Source organism: Salvelinus alpinus, chromosome 1 (assembly GCF_045679555.1).
Source record: "Salvelinus alpinus chromosome 1, SLU_Salpinus.1, whole genome shotgun sequence".
In the NCBI taxonomy this organism is placed as follows: domain Eukaryota; kingdom Metazoa; phylum Chordata; class Actinopteri; order Salmoniformes; family Salmonidae; genus Salvelinus; species Salvelinus alpinus.
In genome coordinates, this window is record NC_092086.1 from 1338667 (window position 1) to 1354312 (window position 15646).

At 46.7% G+C, this 15646-nt stretch overlaps 1 protein-coding gene across 3 annotated transcripts in view; it reads left to right on the forward strand.

Annotated features, from left to right (window-relative positions):
• LOC139568568 (developmentally-regulated GTP-binding protein 2-like) overlaps positions 1–15232 on the forward strand; it is a 29398-nt gene extending 14166 nt beyond the window's left edge. For all 3 annotated transcript variants that reach the window (XM_071390506.1, XM_071390491.1, XM_071390497.1), the window contains exons 6-14: positions 745–835; positions 2675–2747; positions 7315–7405; positions 11831–11928; positions 12345–12421; positions 12985–13073; positions 14475–14533; positions 14646–14699; positions 14827–15232. In XM_071390506.1, the coding sequence (XP_071246607.1) occupies positions 745–835; positions 2675–2747; positions 7315–7405; positions 11831–11928; positions 12345–12421; positions 12985–13073; positions 14475–14533; positions 14646–14699; positions 14827–14913 (719 nt within the window). In that variant the 3' untranslated portion in view covers positions 14914–15232. The remainder of the gene's footprint in view (positions 1–744; positions 836–2674; positions 2748–7314; positions 7406–11830; positions 11929–12344; positions 12422–12984; positions 13074–14474; positions 14534–14645; positions 14700–14826) is intronic.
• Positions 15233–15646: the final 414 nt, after the last annotated feature.

A 15646-nucleotide genomic window follows, 5' to 3' on the forward strand; every position in this document is an offset into this window, starting at 1 on the left:
AGAGCGCTGTGTTATCTCTGAGCTATTAATATAGAGCACTGTGTTATCTCTGAGCTATTAATATAGAGCTCTGTGTTATCTCTGAGCTATTAATATAGAGCGCTGTGTTATCTCTGAGCTATTAATATAGAGCGCTGTGTTATCTCTGAGCTATTAATATAGAGTGTTGTGTTATCTCTGAGCTATTAATATAGAGCACTGCGTTATCTCTGAGCTATTAATATAGAGCGATGTGTTATCTCCGAGCTATTAATATAGAGCACTGTGTTATCTCCGAGCTATTAATATAGAGCGCTGTGTTATCTCTGAGCTATTAATATAGAGCGCTGTGTTATCTCTGAGCTATTAATATAGAGCACTGTGTTATCTCTGAGCTATTAATATAGAGCGCTGTGTTATCTCTGAGCTATTAATATAGAGAGTTGTGTTATCTCTGAGCTATTAATATAGAGCACTGTGTTATCTCTGGGCTATTAATATAGAGCACTGTGTTATCTCTGAGCTATTAATATAGAGCACTGTTATCTCAGCTATTAATATAGAGCGCTGTGTTATCTCTGATCTATTAATATAGAGCACTGTTATCTCAGCTATTAATATAGAGCGCTGTGTTATCTCTGAGCTATTAATATAGAGCGCTGTGTTATCTCTGGGCTATTAATATAGAGGCCTTTTATGATTGGATGATGATTTTAACTCATTGTTGTGATTGGGTGACCTCTGACCTTTGTGTGTGTTTCGTAGGTAAGGGTCGAGGTCGGCAGGTCATTGCTGTTGCCAGGACAGCAGACGTGGTCATCATGATGCTGGACGCCACCAAGGGAGACGTACAGAGGTGTGTGTTCTGTTCTTAGTACTAGCAGCTAGTTAGTTACTAGTTAGGTACTGTTCTGTCTGTCCCAGCTGGTTAGTTAGTGTGTTCTGTCTGTCCCAGCTGGTTAGTTAGTGTGTTCTGTCTGTCCCAGCTGGTTAGTTAGTGTGTTCTGTCTGTCCCAGCTGGTTAGTTAGTGTGTTCTGTCTGTCCCAGCTGGTTAGTTAGTGGGTTCTGTCTGTCCCAGCTGGTTAGTTAGTGGGTTCTGTCTGTCCCAGCTGGTTAGTTAGTGTGTTCTGTCTCCCCAGGTTAGTTAGTTAGTGTGTTTTGTCTCCTCAGGTTAGTTAGTTAGTGTGTTCTGTCTCCTCAGGTTAGTTAGTTAGTGTGTTGTGTCTCCCCAGGTTAGTTAGTTAGTTAGTTAGTGTGTTCTGTCTCCTCAGGTTAGTTAGTGTGTTGTGTCTCCCCAGGTTAGTTAGTTAGTGTGTTCTGTCTTCCCAGGTTAGTTAGTTAGTGTGTTCTGTCTGTCTTCCCAGGTTAGTTAGTTAGTTTGTGTTCTGTCTCCCCAGGTTAGTTAGTTAGTGTGTTCTGTCTCCTCAGGTTAGTTAGTGTGTTCTGTCTCCTCAGGTTAGTTAGTTAGTTAGTGTGTTCTGTCTCCTCAGGTTAGTTAGTTAGTTAGTGTGTTCTGTCTGTCTCCCCAGGTTGGTTAGTGTGGTTGGTTAGTTAGTTAGTGTGTTGTGTCTCCCCAGGTTAGTTAGTGTGTTCTGTCTGTCTCCTCAGGTTAGTTAGTTAGTTAGTGTGTTCTGTCTCTCTCCCCAGGTTAGTTAGTTAGTGTGTTCTGTCTCCCCAGGTTAGTTAGTTAGTGTGTTCTGTCTCCCCAGGTTAGTTAGTTAGTGTGTTCTGTCTCCTCAGGTTAGTTAGTTAGTTAGTGTGTTCTGTCTCAGGTTAGTTAGTTAGTTAGTTAGTGTGTTCTGTCTCAGGTTAGTTAGTGTGTTCTGTCTCAGGTTAGTTAGTTAGTTAGTGTGTTCTGTCTCAGGTTAGTTAGTGTGTTCTGTCTCAGGTTAGTTAGTTAGTGTGTTCTGTCTCAGGTTAGTTAGTTAGTTAGTTAGTGTGTTCTGTCTCCTCAGGTTAGTTAGTGTGTTCGGTTAGTTAGTTAGTGTGTTCTGTCTGTCTCCCCAGGTTGGTTAGTGTGGTTGGTTAGTTAGTTAGTGTGTTGTGTCTCCCCAGGTTAGTTAGTGTGTTCTGTCTGTCTCCCCAGGTTGGTTAGTGTGGTTGGTTAGTTAGTTAGTGTGTTCTGTCTCCCCAGGTTAGTTAGTTAATTAGTGTGTTCAGTTAGTTAGTGTGTTCTGTCTCCCCAGGTTAGTTAGTTAGTTGTGTGTGGTTGGTTAGTTAGTTAGTGTGGTTGGTTAGTTAGTTGTGTGTGGTTGGTTAGTTAGTTAGTGTGTTCTGTCTCCCCAGGTTAGTTAGTTAGTTAGTGTGTTCAGTTAGTTAGTGTGTTGTGTCTCCTCAGGTTAGTTAGTTAGTTGTGTGTGGTTGGTTAGTTAGTTAGTGTGTTCTGTCTCCTCAGGTTAGTTAGTTAGTGTGTTCTGTCTCCTCAGGTTAGTTAGTTAGTGTGTTCTGTCTCCCCAGGTTAGTTAGTTAATTAGTGTGTTCAGTTAGTTAGTGTGTTCTGTCTCCCCAGGTTAGTTAGTTAGTTGTGTGTGGTTGGTTAGTTAGTGTGGTTGGTTAGTTAGTTGTGTGTGGTTGGTTAGTTAGTTAGTTAGTTAGTTGTGTGTGGTTGGTTAGTTAGTTAGTTAGTTAGTTAGTGTGGTTGGTTAGTTAGTTGTGTGTGGTTGGTTAGTTAGTTAGTGTGTTGTGTCTCCTCAGGAAACTCCTGGAGAAAGAGTTAGAGTCCGTCGGCATCAGACTCAACCGCTCCAAACCCAACATCTATTTTAAGGTCAGTTTCTACATCACATTATTTTACATTTAACCTTTTATTTAACAAGTCATTTAAGAACAAATTCTTCATTACAATGACGGCTACCCCGGCCAAACCATGACGACGCTGTGCGCCGCCCTATGGGACTCCCAATCACGGCCGGATGTGATACAGCCTGGACTCGAACCAGGGACTGTAGTGACGCCTCTTGCACTGAGATGCAGTGTCTCAGACCGCTGCGCCACTCGGGAACCCATGTGTATATGGATGTGATACAGCCTGGACTCGAACCAGGGACTGTAGTGACGCCTCTTGCACTGAGATGCAGTGTCTCAGACCGCTGCGCCACTCGGGAACCCATGTGTATATGGATGTGATACAGCCTGGACTCGAACCAGGGACTGTAGTGACGCCTCTTGCACTGAGATGCAGTGTCTCAGACCGCTGCGCCACTCGGGAACCCATGTGTATATGGATGTGATACAGCCTGGACTCGAACCAGGGACTGTAGTGACGCCTCTTGCACTGAGATGCAGTGTCTCAGACCGCTGCGCCACTCGGGAACCCATGTGTATATTGAGGTGATACAGCCTGGACTCGAACCAGGGACTGTAGTGTGTATATGGATACCCTCCTAATGAGTGGATTCTTTTTCAGCCACACCCGCTGCTGATAAGTGGATAGAATCTAGCACACAGCCATGCAATCTCCATAGACAAACATCGGCAGTAGAATGGCCTTACTGAAGAGCTCAGTGACTTTCAACAAGGCACCGTCATAGGATGCCACCTTTACCAACAAGTCAGTGTGTCAAATTTCTGCCCTGCTAGAGCTGTCCCCCGGTCGACTGTAAGTGCTGTTATTATGAAGTGGAAACGTCTAGGAGCAACAACGGCTCAGCCGCAAAGTGGTAGACCGCACAAGCTTACAGAACGGGACCGGCGAGTTCTGAAACGCGTAAAAATCATCTTTCCTCGGTTGCAAAAGTTTCTTACCGAGTTCCAAACTGCCTATGGATGCAACATCGTTGGGAGCTTCATGAAATGGGTTTCCATGGCTGAGCAGCCGCACACAAGCCTAAGATCACCATGCGCAATGCCAAGCGTCGGCTGGGGTGGTGTGAACCTCGCTGCCATTGGACTCTGGAGCAGTGGAAACATGTTCTCTGGAGTGATGAATCACACTTCACTATCTGGCAGTCCGACGGATGAATCTGGGTTTTTGTGGTTGCTAGGAGAACGTTACGTGCCCCAATGCATAGTGCCAACTGTAAAGTTGGGTGGAGGAGGAATAATGGTCTGGGTCTGTTTTACATGGTTCGGGCCCCTTAGTTCCAATGAAGGGAAATCTTAACGCTACAGCATACAATGACATTCTTGACGATTCTGTGTTTACAACTTTGTGGCAACAGTTTGGGGAAGGCCCTTTCCTGTTTCAGCATGCACATAGCGAGGTCCATACAGAAACGGTTTGTCGATCTGTGTGGAAGAACTTGACTGGCCTGCACAGAGCCCTGACCTCAACCCCATCGAACACCTTTGGGATGAATTGGAACGCCGACTGCGAGCCAGGCCTAATCACCCAACATCAGTACCCGACCTCACTAATGCTCTTGTGGCTGAATGGAAGCAAGTCCCCGCAGCAATGATCCAACATCTAGTGGAAAGCCTTCCCAGAAGACTGGAGGCTGTTATAGCAGCAATGTTCCAACATCTAGTGGAAAGCCTTCCCAGAAGAGTGGAGGCTGTTATAGCAGCAATGTTCCAACATCTAGCGGAAAGCCTTCCCAGAAGAGTGGAGGCTGTTATAGCAGCAATGTTCCAACATCTAGTGGAAAGCCTTCCCAGAAGAGTGGAGGTTGTTATAGCAGCAATGTTCCAACATCTAGTGGAAAGCCTTCCCAGAAGACTGGAGGCTGTTATAGCAGCAATGTTCCAACATCTAGTGGAAAGCCTTCCCAGAAGACTGGAGGCTGTTATAGCAGCAATGTTCCAACATCTAGTGGAAAGCCTTCCCAGAAGAGTGGAGGCTGTTATAGCAGCAATATTCCAACATCTAGTGGAAAGCCTTCCCAGAAGACTGGAGGCTGTTATAGCAGCAATATTCCAACATCTAGTGGAAAGCCTTCCCAGAAGAGTGGAGGCTGTTATAGCAGCAATGTTCCAACATCTAGTGGAAAGCCTTCCCAGAAGAGTGGAGGTTGTTATAGCAGCAATGTTCCAACATCTAGTGGAAAGCCTTCCCAGAAGAGTGGAGGCTGTTATAACAGCAATGTTCCAACATCTAGTGGAAAGCCTTCCCTGAAGAGTGGCGGCTGTTATAGCAGCAATGTTCCAACATCTAGTGGAAAGCCTTCCCAGAAGAGTGGAGGCTGTTATAGCAGCAATGTTCCAACATCTAGTGGAAAGCCTTCCCAGAAGAGTGGAGGCTGTTATAGCAGCAATGTTCCAACATCTAGTGGAAAGCCTTCCCAGAAGAGTGGAGGCTGTTATAGCAGCAATGTTCCAACATCTAGTGGAAAGCCTTCCCAGAAGAGTGGAGGCTGTTATAGCAGCAATGTTCCAACATCTAGTGGAAAGCCTTCCCAGAAGAGTGGAGGCTGTTATAGCAGCAATGTTCCAACATCTAGTGGAAAGCCTTCCCAGAAGAGTGGAGGCTGTTATAGCAGCAATGTTCCAACATCTAGTGGAAAGCCTTCCCAGAAGAGTGGAGGCTGTTATAGCAGCAATGTTCCAACATCTAGTGGAAAGCCTTCCCTGAAGAGTGGAGGCTGTTATAGCAGCAATGTTCCAACATCTAGTGGAAAGCCTTCCCTGAAGAGTGGAGGCTGTTATAGCAGCAATGTTCCAACATCTAGTGGAAAGCCTTCCCAGAAGACTGGAGGCTGTTATAGCAGCAATGTTCCAACATCTAGTGGAAAGCCTTCCCAGAAGAGTGGAGGCTGTTATAGCAGCAATGTTCCAACATCTAGTGGAAAGCCTTCCCAGAAGACTGGAGGCTGTTATAGCAGCAATGTTCCAACATCTAGAGGAAAGCCTTCCCAGAAGACTGGAGGCTGTTATAGCAGCAATGTTCCAACATCTAGTGGAAAGCCTTCCCAGAAGAGTGGAGGCTGTTATAGCAGCAATGTTCCAACATCTAGTGGAAAGCCTTCCCAGAAGACTGGAGGCTGTTATAGCAGCAATGTTCCAACATCTAGTGGAAAGCCTTCCCTGAAGAGTGGGGGCTGTTACAGCAGCAATGTTCCAACATCTAGTGGAAAGCCTTCCCAGAAGAGTGGAGGCTGTTATAGCAGCAATGTTCCAACATCTAGTGGAAAGCCTTCCCAGAAGAGTGGAGGCTGTTACAGCAGCAATGTTCCAACATCTAGTGGAAAGCCTTCCCAGAAGAGTGGAGGCTGTTATAGCAGCAATGTTCCAACATCTAGTGGAAAGCCTTCCCAGAAGAGTGGAGGCTGTTATAGCAGCAATGTTCCAACATCTAGTGGAAAGCCTTCCCAGAAGAGTGGAGGCTGTTATAGCAGCAATGTTCCAACATCTAGTGGAAAGCCTTCCCAGAAGAGTGGAGGCTGTTACAGCAGCAATGTTCCAACATCTAGTGGAAAGCCTTCCCAGAAGAGTGGAGGCTGTTATAGCAGCAATGTTCCAACATCTAGTGGAAAGCCTTCCCAGAAGAGTGGAGGCTGTTATAGCAGCAATGTTCCAACATCTAGTGGAAAGCCTTCCCAGAAGAGTGGAGGCTGTTACAGCAGCATTGTTCCAACATCTAGTGGAAAGCCTTCCCAGAAGAGTGGAGGCCGTTATAGCAGCAATGTTCCAACATCTAGTGGAAAGCCTTCCCAGAAGAGTGGAGGCTGTTATTGCAGCAATGTTCCAACATCTAGTGGAAAGCCTTCCCAGAAGAGTGGAGGCTGTTATAGCAGCAATGGGGGAACCAACTCCATATTAATGACCATGATTTTGGAATGAGATGTTGGACAAGCAGGTGTCCACATACTGTTGGTCATATAGTGTATGTATGATGCTAGTATGTATGTATGTATGATGCTAGTATGTATGTACAGTGGGGCAAATAAGTATTTAGTCAGCCACCAATTGTGTAAGTTCTCCCACTTAAAAAGATGAGAGAGGCCTGTAATTTTCATCATAGGTACACTTCAACTATGACAGACAAAATGAGAAAAAAAAATCCAGAAAATCACATTGTAGGATTTTTAATGAATTTAATTTTAATTAATTAAGTGGGAGAACTTGCACAATTGGTGGCTGACTAAATACTTTTTGCCCCACTGTATGTATGATGCTGGTATGTATGTATGTATGATGCTAGTATGTATGTATGATGGTAGTATGTATGTATGATGCTAGTATGTATGTATGATGGTAGTATGTATGTATGATGCTAGTATGTATGTATGATGCTAGTATGTATGTAGTATGTATGTATGATGCTAGTATGTATGTATGATGGTAGTATGTATGTATGATGCTAGTATGTATGTATGATGCTAGTATGTATGTACGATGCTAGTATGCATGTATGATGCTAGTATGTAGTGTTGTGACAACGGTGTGTTTGTGTTCAGCCCAAGAAAGGAGGAGGTCTGTCCTATAACTCCATGGTGCCTCTGACGATGTGTTCTGAGAAACTGGTTCAGCTCATCCTCCACGAATACAGTATCCTTCTGACATACAGACACCATACCAACTACAGACACAATACCAGCACCAACTACAGACACCATACCAGCACCAACCACAGACACAATACCAGCACCAACTACAGACACAATACCAGCACCAACTACAGACACCATACCAGCACCAACTACAGACACCATACCAGCACCAACTACAGACACCATACCAGCACCAACTACAGACACCATACCAACTACAGACACATTACCAGCACCAACTACAGACACCATACCAGCACCAACTACAGACACCATACCAGCACCAACTACAGACACAATACCAGCACCAACCACAGCCACCATACCAGCACCAACTACAGACACCATACCAACTACAGACACACTACCAGCACCAACCGCAGACACCATACCAGCACCAACTACAGACACCATACCAGCACCAACTACAGACACAATACCAGCACCAACCGCAGACACCATACCAGCACCAACCACAGACACAATACCAGCACCAACTACAGACACACTACCAGCACCAACCGCAGACACCATACCAGCACCAACCGCAGACACAATACCAGCACCAACCACAGACACAATACCAGCACCAACCTCAGACACAATACCAGCACTGACCACAGACACAATACCAGCACCAACCACAAACACAGCACCAGTACCAACTACAGACACAATGCCAGGACCAACCACAGACACAACACCAACTACAGACGCAATACCAGCACCAACTACAGACGCAATACCAGCTACAGACACGATACCAGCACCAACCACATACACAATACCGACTACAGACACAATACCAACTACAGACGCAATACCAGCACCAACCACAGACACAATACCAACTACAGACACAATACCAGCACCAACCACAGACACAATACCAACTACAGACACAATACCAGCACCAACTACAGACACAATACCAGTGCCAGCTACAGACACAATACCAACTACAGACACAATACCAGCACCAACCACAGACACAATACCAACTACAGACACAATACCAGCACCAACCACAGACACAATACCAACTACAGACACAATACCAGCACCAACTACAGACACAATACCAACTACAGACACAATACCAGCACCAACTACAGACACAATACCAGTGCCAGATACAGACACAATACCAACTACAGACACAATACCAGCACCAACCACAGACACAATACAAACTACAGACACAATACCAGCACCAACTACAGACACAATACCAGTGCCAGCTACAGACACAATGCCAACTACAGACACAATACCACTACTAACTACAGACACAATACCCGCTACAGACACAATACCAGCTACAGACACAATACCAGCTACAGACACAACACCAACTACATACACAGTACCAGCATCAACTACAGACACAATACCAGCACCAACTACAGACACAATACCGGCACCCACTACAGACACAGTACCAGCACTGACTACAGACACGATACCAGCACCAACTACAGACACAATACCAGCACCAACTACAGAAACAATACCAGCACCAACTACAGACACAATACCAGCACCAACCACCGACACAATACCAGCACAACCACAGACACAATACCGGCACCCACTACAGACACAATACCAACTACAGACACAGTACCAGCACTGACTACAGACACAATACCAGCACCAACTACAGACACAATACCGGCACCAACCACAGACACAATACCAGCACCAACCACAGACACAATACCAGCACCAACCACAGACACAATACCAGCGCCAACCACAGACACAATACCAGCGCCAACCACAGACACAATACCAGCGCCAACCACAGACACAATACCAGCACCAACCACAGACACAATACCAGCACCAACCACAGACACAATACCAGCACTGACCACAGACACAACACCAACTACAGACGCAATACCAGCACCAACTACAGACACAATACCAGCACCAACTACAGACACAACACCAGCTACAGACACGATACCAGCACCAACCACAGACACAATACCAGCACCAACTACAGACGCAATACCAGCTACAGACACGATACCAGCACCAACCACAGACACAATACCAACTACAGACACAATACCAGCACCAACCACAGACACAATACCAACTACAGACACAATACCAACTACAGACGCAATACCAGCACCAACCACAGACACAATACCAACTACAGACACAATACCAGCACCAACCACAGACACAATACCAACTACAGACACAATACCAGCACCAACCACATACACAATACCAGCACCAACCACAGACACAATACCAGCGCCAACCACAGACACAATACCAGCGCCAACCACAGCCACAATACCAGCGCCAACCACAGACACAATACCAGCGCCAACCACAGACACAATACCAGCACCAACCACAGACACAATACCAGCACTGACCACAGACACAACACCAACTACAGACGCAATACCAGCACCAACTACAGACACAATACCAGCACCAACTACAGACACAATACCAGCTACAGACGCGATACCAGCACCAACCACAGACACAATACCAGCACCAACTACAGACGCAATGCCAGCTACAGACGCGATACCAGCACCAACCACAGACACAATACCAGCACCAGCCACATACACAATACCAACTACAGACACAATACCAGCACCAACCACAGACACAATACCAGCCACAGACACAATACCAGCACCAACCACAGACACAATACCAGCACCAACCACAGACACAATACCAACTACAGACACAATACCAGCACCAACCACAGACACAATACCAACTACAGACACAATACCAGCACCAACCACAGACACAATACCAGCCCTGACCACAGCACCAGCACCAACTACAGACACAATACCAGCACCAACCACAGACACAACACCAACTACAGACGCAATACCAGCACCCGCTACAGACACAATACCAGCACCAACTACAGACACAATACCAGCTACAGACACGATACCAGCACCAACCACAGACACAATACCAGCACCAACCACAGACACAATATCAGCACCAACCACAGACACATCACCAGCACCAACTACAGACACAATACCAGCACCAACCACAGACACAACACCAACTACAGACGCAATACCAGCACCAACTACAGGCGCAATACCAGCACCAACTACAGACACAATACCAGCTACAGACACGATACCAGCACCAACCACAGACACAATACCAACTACAGACACAATACCAGTGCCAGCTACAGACACAATACCAACTACAGACACAATACCAGCATTAGCTACAGACACAATACCACTACTAACTACAGACACAATACCCGCTACAGACACAATACCAGCACTAACTACAGACACAATACCAGCACTAACTACAGACACAATACCAGCACTAACTACAGACACAATACCAGCTACAGACACAATACAAGCACCAACTACAGACACAACACCAACTACAGACACAGTACCAGCATCAACCACAGACACAGTACCAGCATCAACTACAGACACAGTACCAGCATCAACTACAGACACAATACCAACTACAGACACAGTACCAGCACTGACTACAGACACGATACCAGCACCAACTACAGACACAACACCAGCTACAGACACACCACCAACTACAGACACATTACCAGCACTAACTACAGACGCAATACCAGCACCAACCACAGACACAATACCAACTACAGACACAGTACCAGCACTGCCTACAGACACAGTACCAGCACTGCCTACAGACACAGTACCAGCACCAACTACAGACACAATACCGGCACCCACTACAGACACAATACCGGCACCCACTACAGACACAATACCGGCACCCACTACAGACACAATACCGGCACCCACTACAGACACAATACCAACTACAGACACAGTACCAGCACTGACTACAGACACAATACCAGCACAAACTACATACACAATACCAACTACAGACACAATACCAGCACAAACTACATACACAATACCAGCACTGACTACAGACACAATATCAGCACCAACTACAGACACAATACCAGCACCAACTACAGACACAATACCAGCACCAACTACAGACACAATACCAGCACCAACTACAGACACAACCTTAACTTAACCTTAACTACAGACAGAACCTTAACGATCCACCTCAGAACAGTAGGTAGAACCTTAACGGTCCACCTCAGAACTGTAGGTAGAACCTTAGCGATCCACCTCAGAACAGTAGGTAGAACCTTAACGATCCACCTCAGAACAGTAGGTAGAACCTTAACGGTCCACCTCAGAACAGTAGGTGGAACCTTAACGGACCACCTCAGAACAGTAGGTGGGACCTTAACGGACCACCTCAGAACAGTAGGTAGAACCTTAACGGACCACCTCAGAACAGTAGGTAGAACCTTAACGGACCACCTCAGAACAGTAGGTAGAACCTTAACGATCCACCTCAGAAATCTTCAATGCGGAGGTTCTGTTCCGAGAAGACAGCACTCCTGATGACTTCATCGACGTCATTGTTGGGAACCGAGTTTACATGCCCTGTTTATACGTACGTACATGTTCTATGATCTAGCTCTATGTTTATACGCACCTGTTCTATGATCTAACTCTATGTTAATATGTACCTGATCTATGATCTAGCTCTATGTTAATACGTACCTGATCTATATTCTAGCTCTATGTTAATACGTACCTGATCTATGATCTAGCTCTATGTTAATACGTACCTGATCTATGATCTAGCTCTATGTTTATACGTACCTGATCTATGATCTAGCTCTATGTCTATACGTACCTGATCTATGATCTATGTCTATACGTAACTGATCTATGATCTAGCGCTATGTTTATACGTACCTGATCTATGATCTAGCTCTATGTTTATACGTACCTGTTCTATATCTGTACCAGACCAATGAATATGTAGTTGTGTGTGTGTGTGTGTGTGTGTGTGTGTGTGTGTAGGTGTACAACAAGGTGGATCAGATCTCTATAGAGGAGGTGGACAGACTGGCTCATGAACCCCACAGCGTCGTCATCAGGTCAGAAACTACCCTGTCTGTCTGTCTGTCTGTGTCTCTGTCTCTGTCTGTCTGTCTGTGTGTGTTCTCTCTGTCTGACTGTCTCTGTCTGACTGTGTGTTCTCTCTGTCTGACTGTGTCTCTGTCTGACTGTGTGTTCTCTCTGCCTGACTGTGTCTCTGTCTGACTGTGTCTCTGTCTGACTGTGTGTTCTCTCTGTCTGACTGTGTCTCTGTCTGACTGTGTGTCTCTGTCTGACTGTGTCTCTGTCTGACTGTGTCTCTGTTTGACTGTGTCTCTGTTTGACTGTGTCTCTGTTTGACTGTGTGTCTCTGTCTGACTGTGTGTCTCTCTGTCTGGCTGTGTGTCTCTCTGTCTGGCTGTGTGTCTCTGTCTGACTGTGTCTCTCTCTGTCTGACTGTGTCTCTCTCTGTCTGACTGTGTCTCTCTGTCTGACTGTGTGTCTCTGTCTGACTGTGTGTCTCTGTCTGACTGTGTGTCTCTGTCTGACTGTGTTCTCTCTGTCTGACTGTGTTCTCTCTGTCTGACTGTGTCTCTCTGTCTGACTGTGTTCTCCCTGTTAGCTGTGGGATGAAGCTGAACCTGGACTACCTGCTAGAGAGGCTGTGGGAATACCTGGCGCTCATCTGTCTTTACACTAAGAAGAGAGGAGGTACACACACATACACACACACACACACACACACACACACACACACACACTCTCCCACCCTGTGTTTAGAACCCCTGGTGTCTCTCCCACGCTGTGTTTAGAACCCCTGGTGTCTCTCCCACGCTGTGTTTAGAACCCCTGGTGTCTCTCCCACGCTGTGTTTAGAACCCCTGGTGTCTCTCCCACGCTGTGTTTAGAACCCCTGGTGTCTCTCCCACGCTGTGTTTAGAACCCCTGGTGTCTCCCACGCTGTGTTTAGAACCCCTGGTGTCTCCCCCACGCTGTGTTTAGAACCCCTGGTGTCTCTCCCACGCTGTGTTTAGAACCCCTGGTGTCTCCCCCACGCTGTGTTTAGAACCCCTGGTGTCTCCCACGCTGTGTTTAGAACCCCTGGTGTCTCTCCCACGCTGTGTTTAGAACCCCTGGTGTCTCCCACGCTGTGTTTAGAACCCCTGGTGTCTCCCACGCTGTGTTTAGAACCCCTGGTGTCTCTCCCACGCTGTGTTTAGAACCCCTGGTGTCTCTCCCACGCTGTGTTTAGAACCCCTGGTGTCTCTCCCACGCTGTGTTTAGAACCCCTGGTGTCTCTCCCACGCTGTGTTTAGAACCCCTGGTCTCTCCCACGCTGTGTTTAGAACCCCTGGTGTCTCTCCCACGCTGTGTTTAGAACCCCTGGTGTCTCTCCCACGCTGTGTTTAGAACCCCTGGTGTCTCCCACGCTGTGTTTAGAACCCCTGGTGTCTCTCCCACGCTGTGTTTAGAACCCCTGGTGTCTCTCCCACGCTGTGTTTAGAACCCCTGGTGTCTCTCCCACGCTGTGTTTAGAACCCCTGGTGTCTCTCCCACGCTGTGTTTAGAACCCCTGGTCTCTCCCACGCTGTGTTTAGAACCCCTGGTGTCTCTCCCACGCTGTGTTTAGAACCCCCGGTGTCTCTCCCACGCTGTGTTTAGAACCCCTGGTGTCTCTCCCACGCTGTGTTTAGAACCCCTGGTGTCTCTCCCACGCTGTGTTTAGAACCCCTGGTGTCTCTCCCACGCTGTGTTTAGAACCCCTGGTGTCTCTCCCACGCTGTGTTTAGAACCCCTGGTGTCTCTCCCACGCTGTGTTTAGAACCCCTGGTGTCTCCCACGCTGTGTTTAAACCCCTGGTGTCTCCCACGCTGTGTTTAGAACCCCTGGTGTCTCTCCCACGCTGTGTTTAGAACCCCTGGTGTCTCCCACGCTGTGTTTAGAACCCCTGGTGTCTCTCCCACGCTGTGTTTAGAACCCCTGGTGTCTCTCCCACGCTGTGTTTAGAACCCCTGGTGTCTCTCCCACGCTGTGTTTAGAACCCCTGGTGTCTCCCACGCTGTGTTTAGAACCCCTGGTGTCTCCTGTTGAATTGTGGTCTTGTTGTTTCAGAGAGGCCTGACTTCAGCGATGCCATCATCATGAGGAGAGGAGCATCTGTAGAACATGTGGTGAGCTGAACACACTGACATCCTGGCTTTGAACCCCAGGTCGTCGGCACCAGACCGTGTTTTAACCCGCTGAGCTAAAGCCTTAACGACGGTCTCCCTCTTCTCCCTGCAGTGCCATCGGATCCACAGAACGTTAGCCAGCCAGTTTAAGTACTCCCTGGTCTGGGTAAGTTAGCAGCATCCCGTGCTAGCATGCTAGCAACGTTGGGTTTGCTCTCTCTCTGCGTTTATAAAACACTGTATCTTTCTTTCATGACTCCATTTTGTGTGACTGTCTTCCTGTTGTGTTCCAGGGCACCAGCACCAAGTTCGACCCCCAGCGGGTGGGGCTAACACACATCATGGAGCACGAGGACGTCATCCAGATTGTTAAGAAGTGAAACAGCTCTTCGGGATAGGACCGATGACGGGATGGGTGGGACGAGTTAGTAAAACAGGCCTTCTGATTGGACAGAATACAGGATGGGTGGGAGGAGTTAAAAACAGGAAGTTGATTTATCCAGAACCGGTGTACAGTAGATTCTAAAGTCCTGATTCTTATTTCGTGTTTGAAACAACAAAAACAAAATAACCAATCAAGAACCAGATGAGATCTGAGTTACAAGAGGACAGGAAGCAGCATATTTTATCTTTGTTGACATTGAAACTCATCCAGAATGAAAAAGGGAAACTCAATAAATTCCAAGAACTTGAAAAGGACACGGTTTGCTTCTGTGGTTTTGTTTTTTCCGTTGGTTACAATTTGTGTTGTTTTTTGAATTCCAACCCAGCAGGTTCTGTGGTCTGCAGAAGTAAGGAGACGGACAGCAGAGACGGAGGTGTTGACATAACAGCTATTATAAAATGCTCCAAGGGGAAGTTTCTCCGCAGGTACGAGGGCTGGTGGCAATTCAAATTCAAGGCCGTCAATTCAGGAAGTGAACTTTAAATAACAAATCAAAATTTGAAAAACAATATATTTTCAATGACCTCAAACTGAGCAGTAGAAACTATTTATTTTATATACCTTTTTCCTTTTTGAAATGTTTAATTAAAAATCACTTCCTGAATTGACTGCCTTCAATTGGAATTGACCTCAGCCTTGTTAGGTACAGATCTAGGATCAGCTTCCCC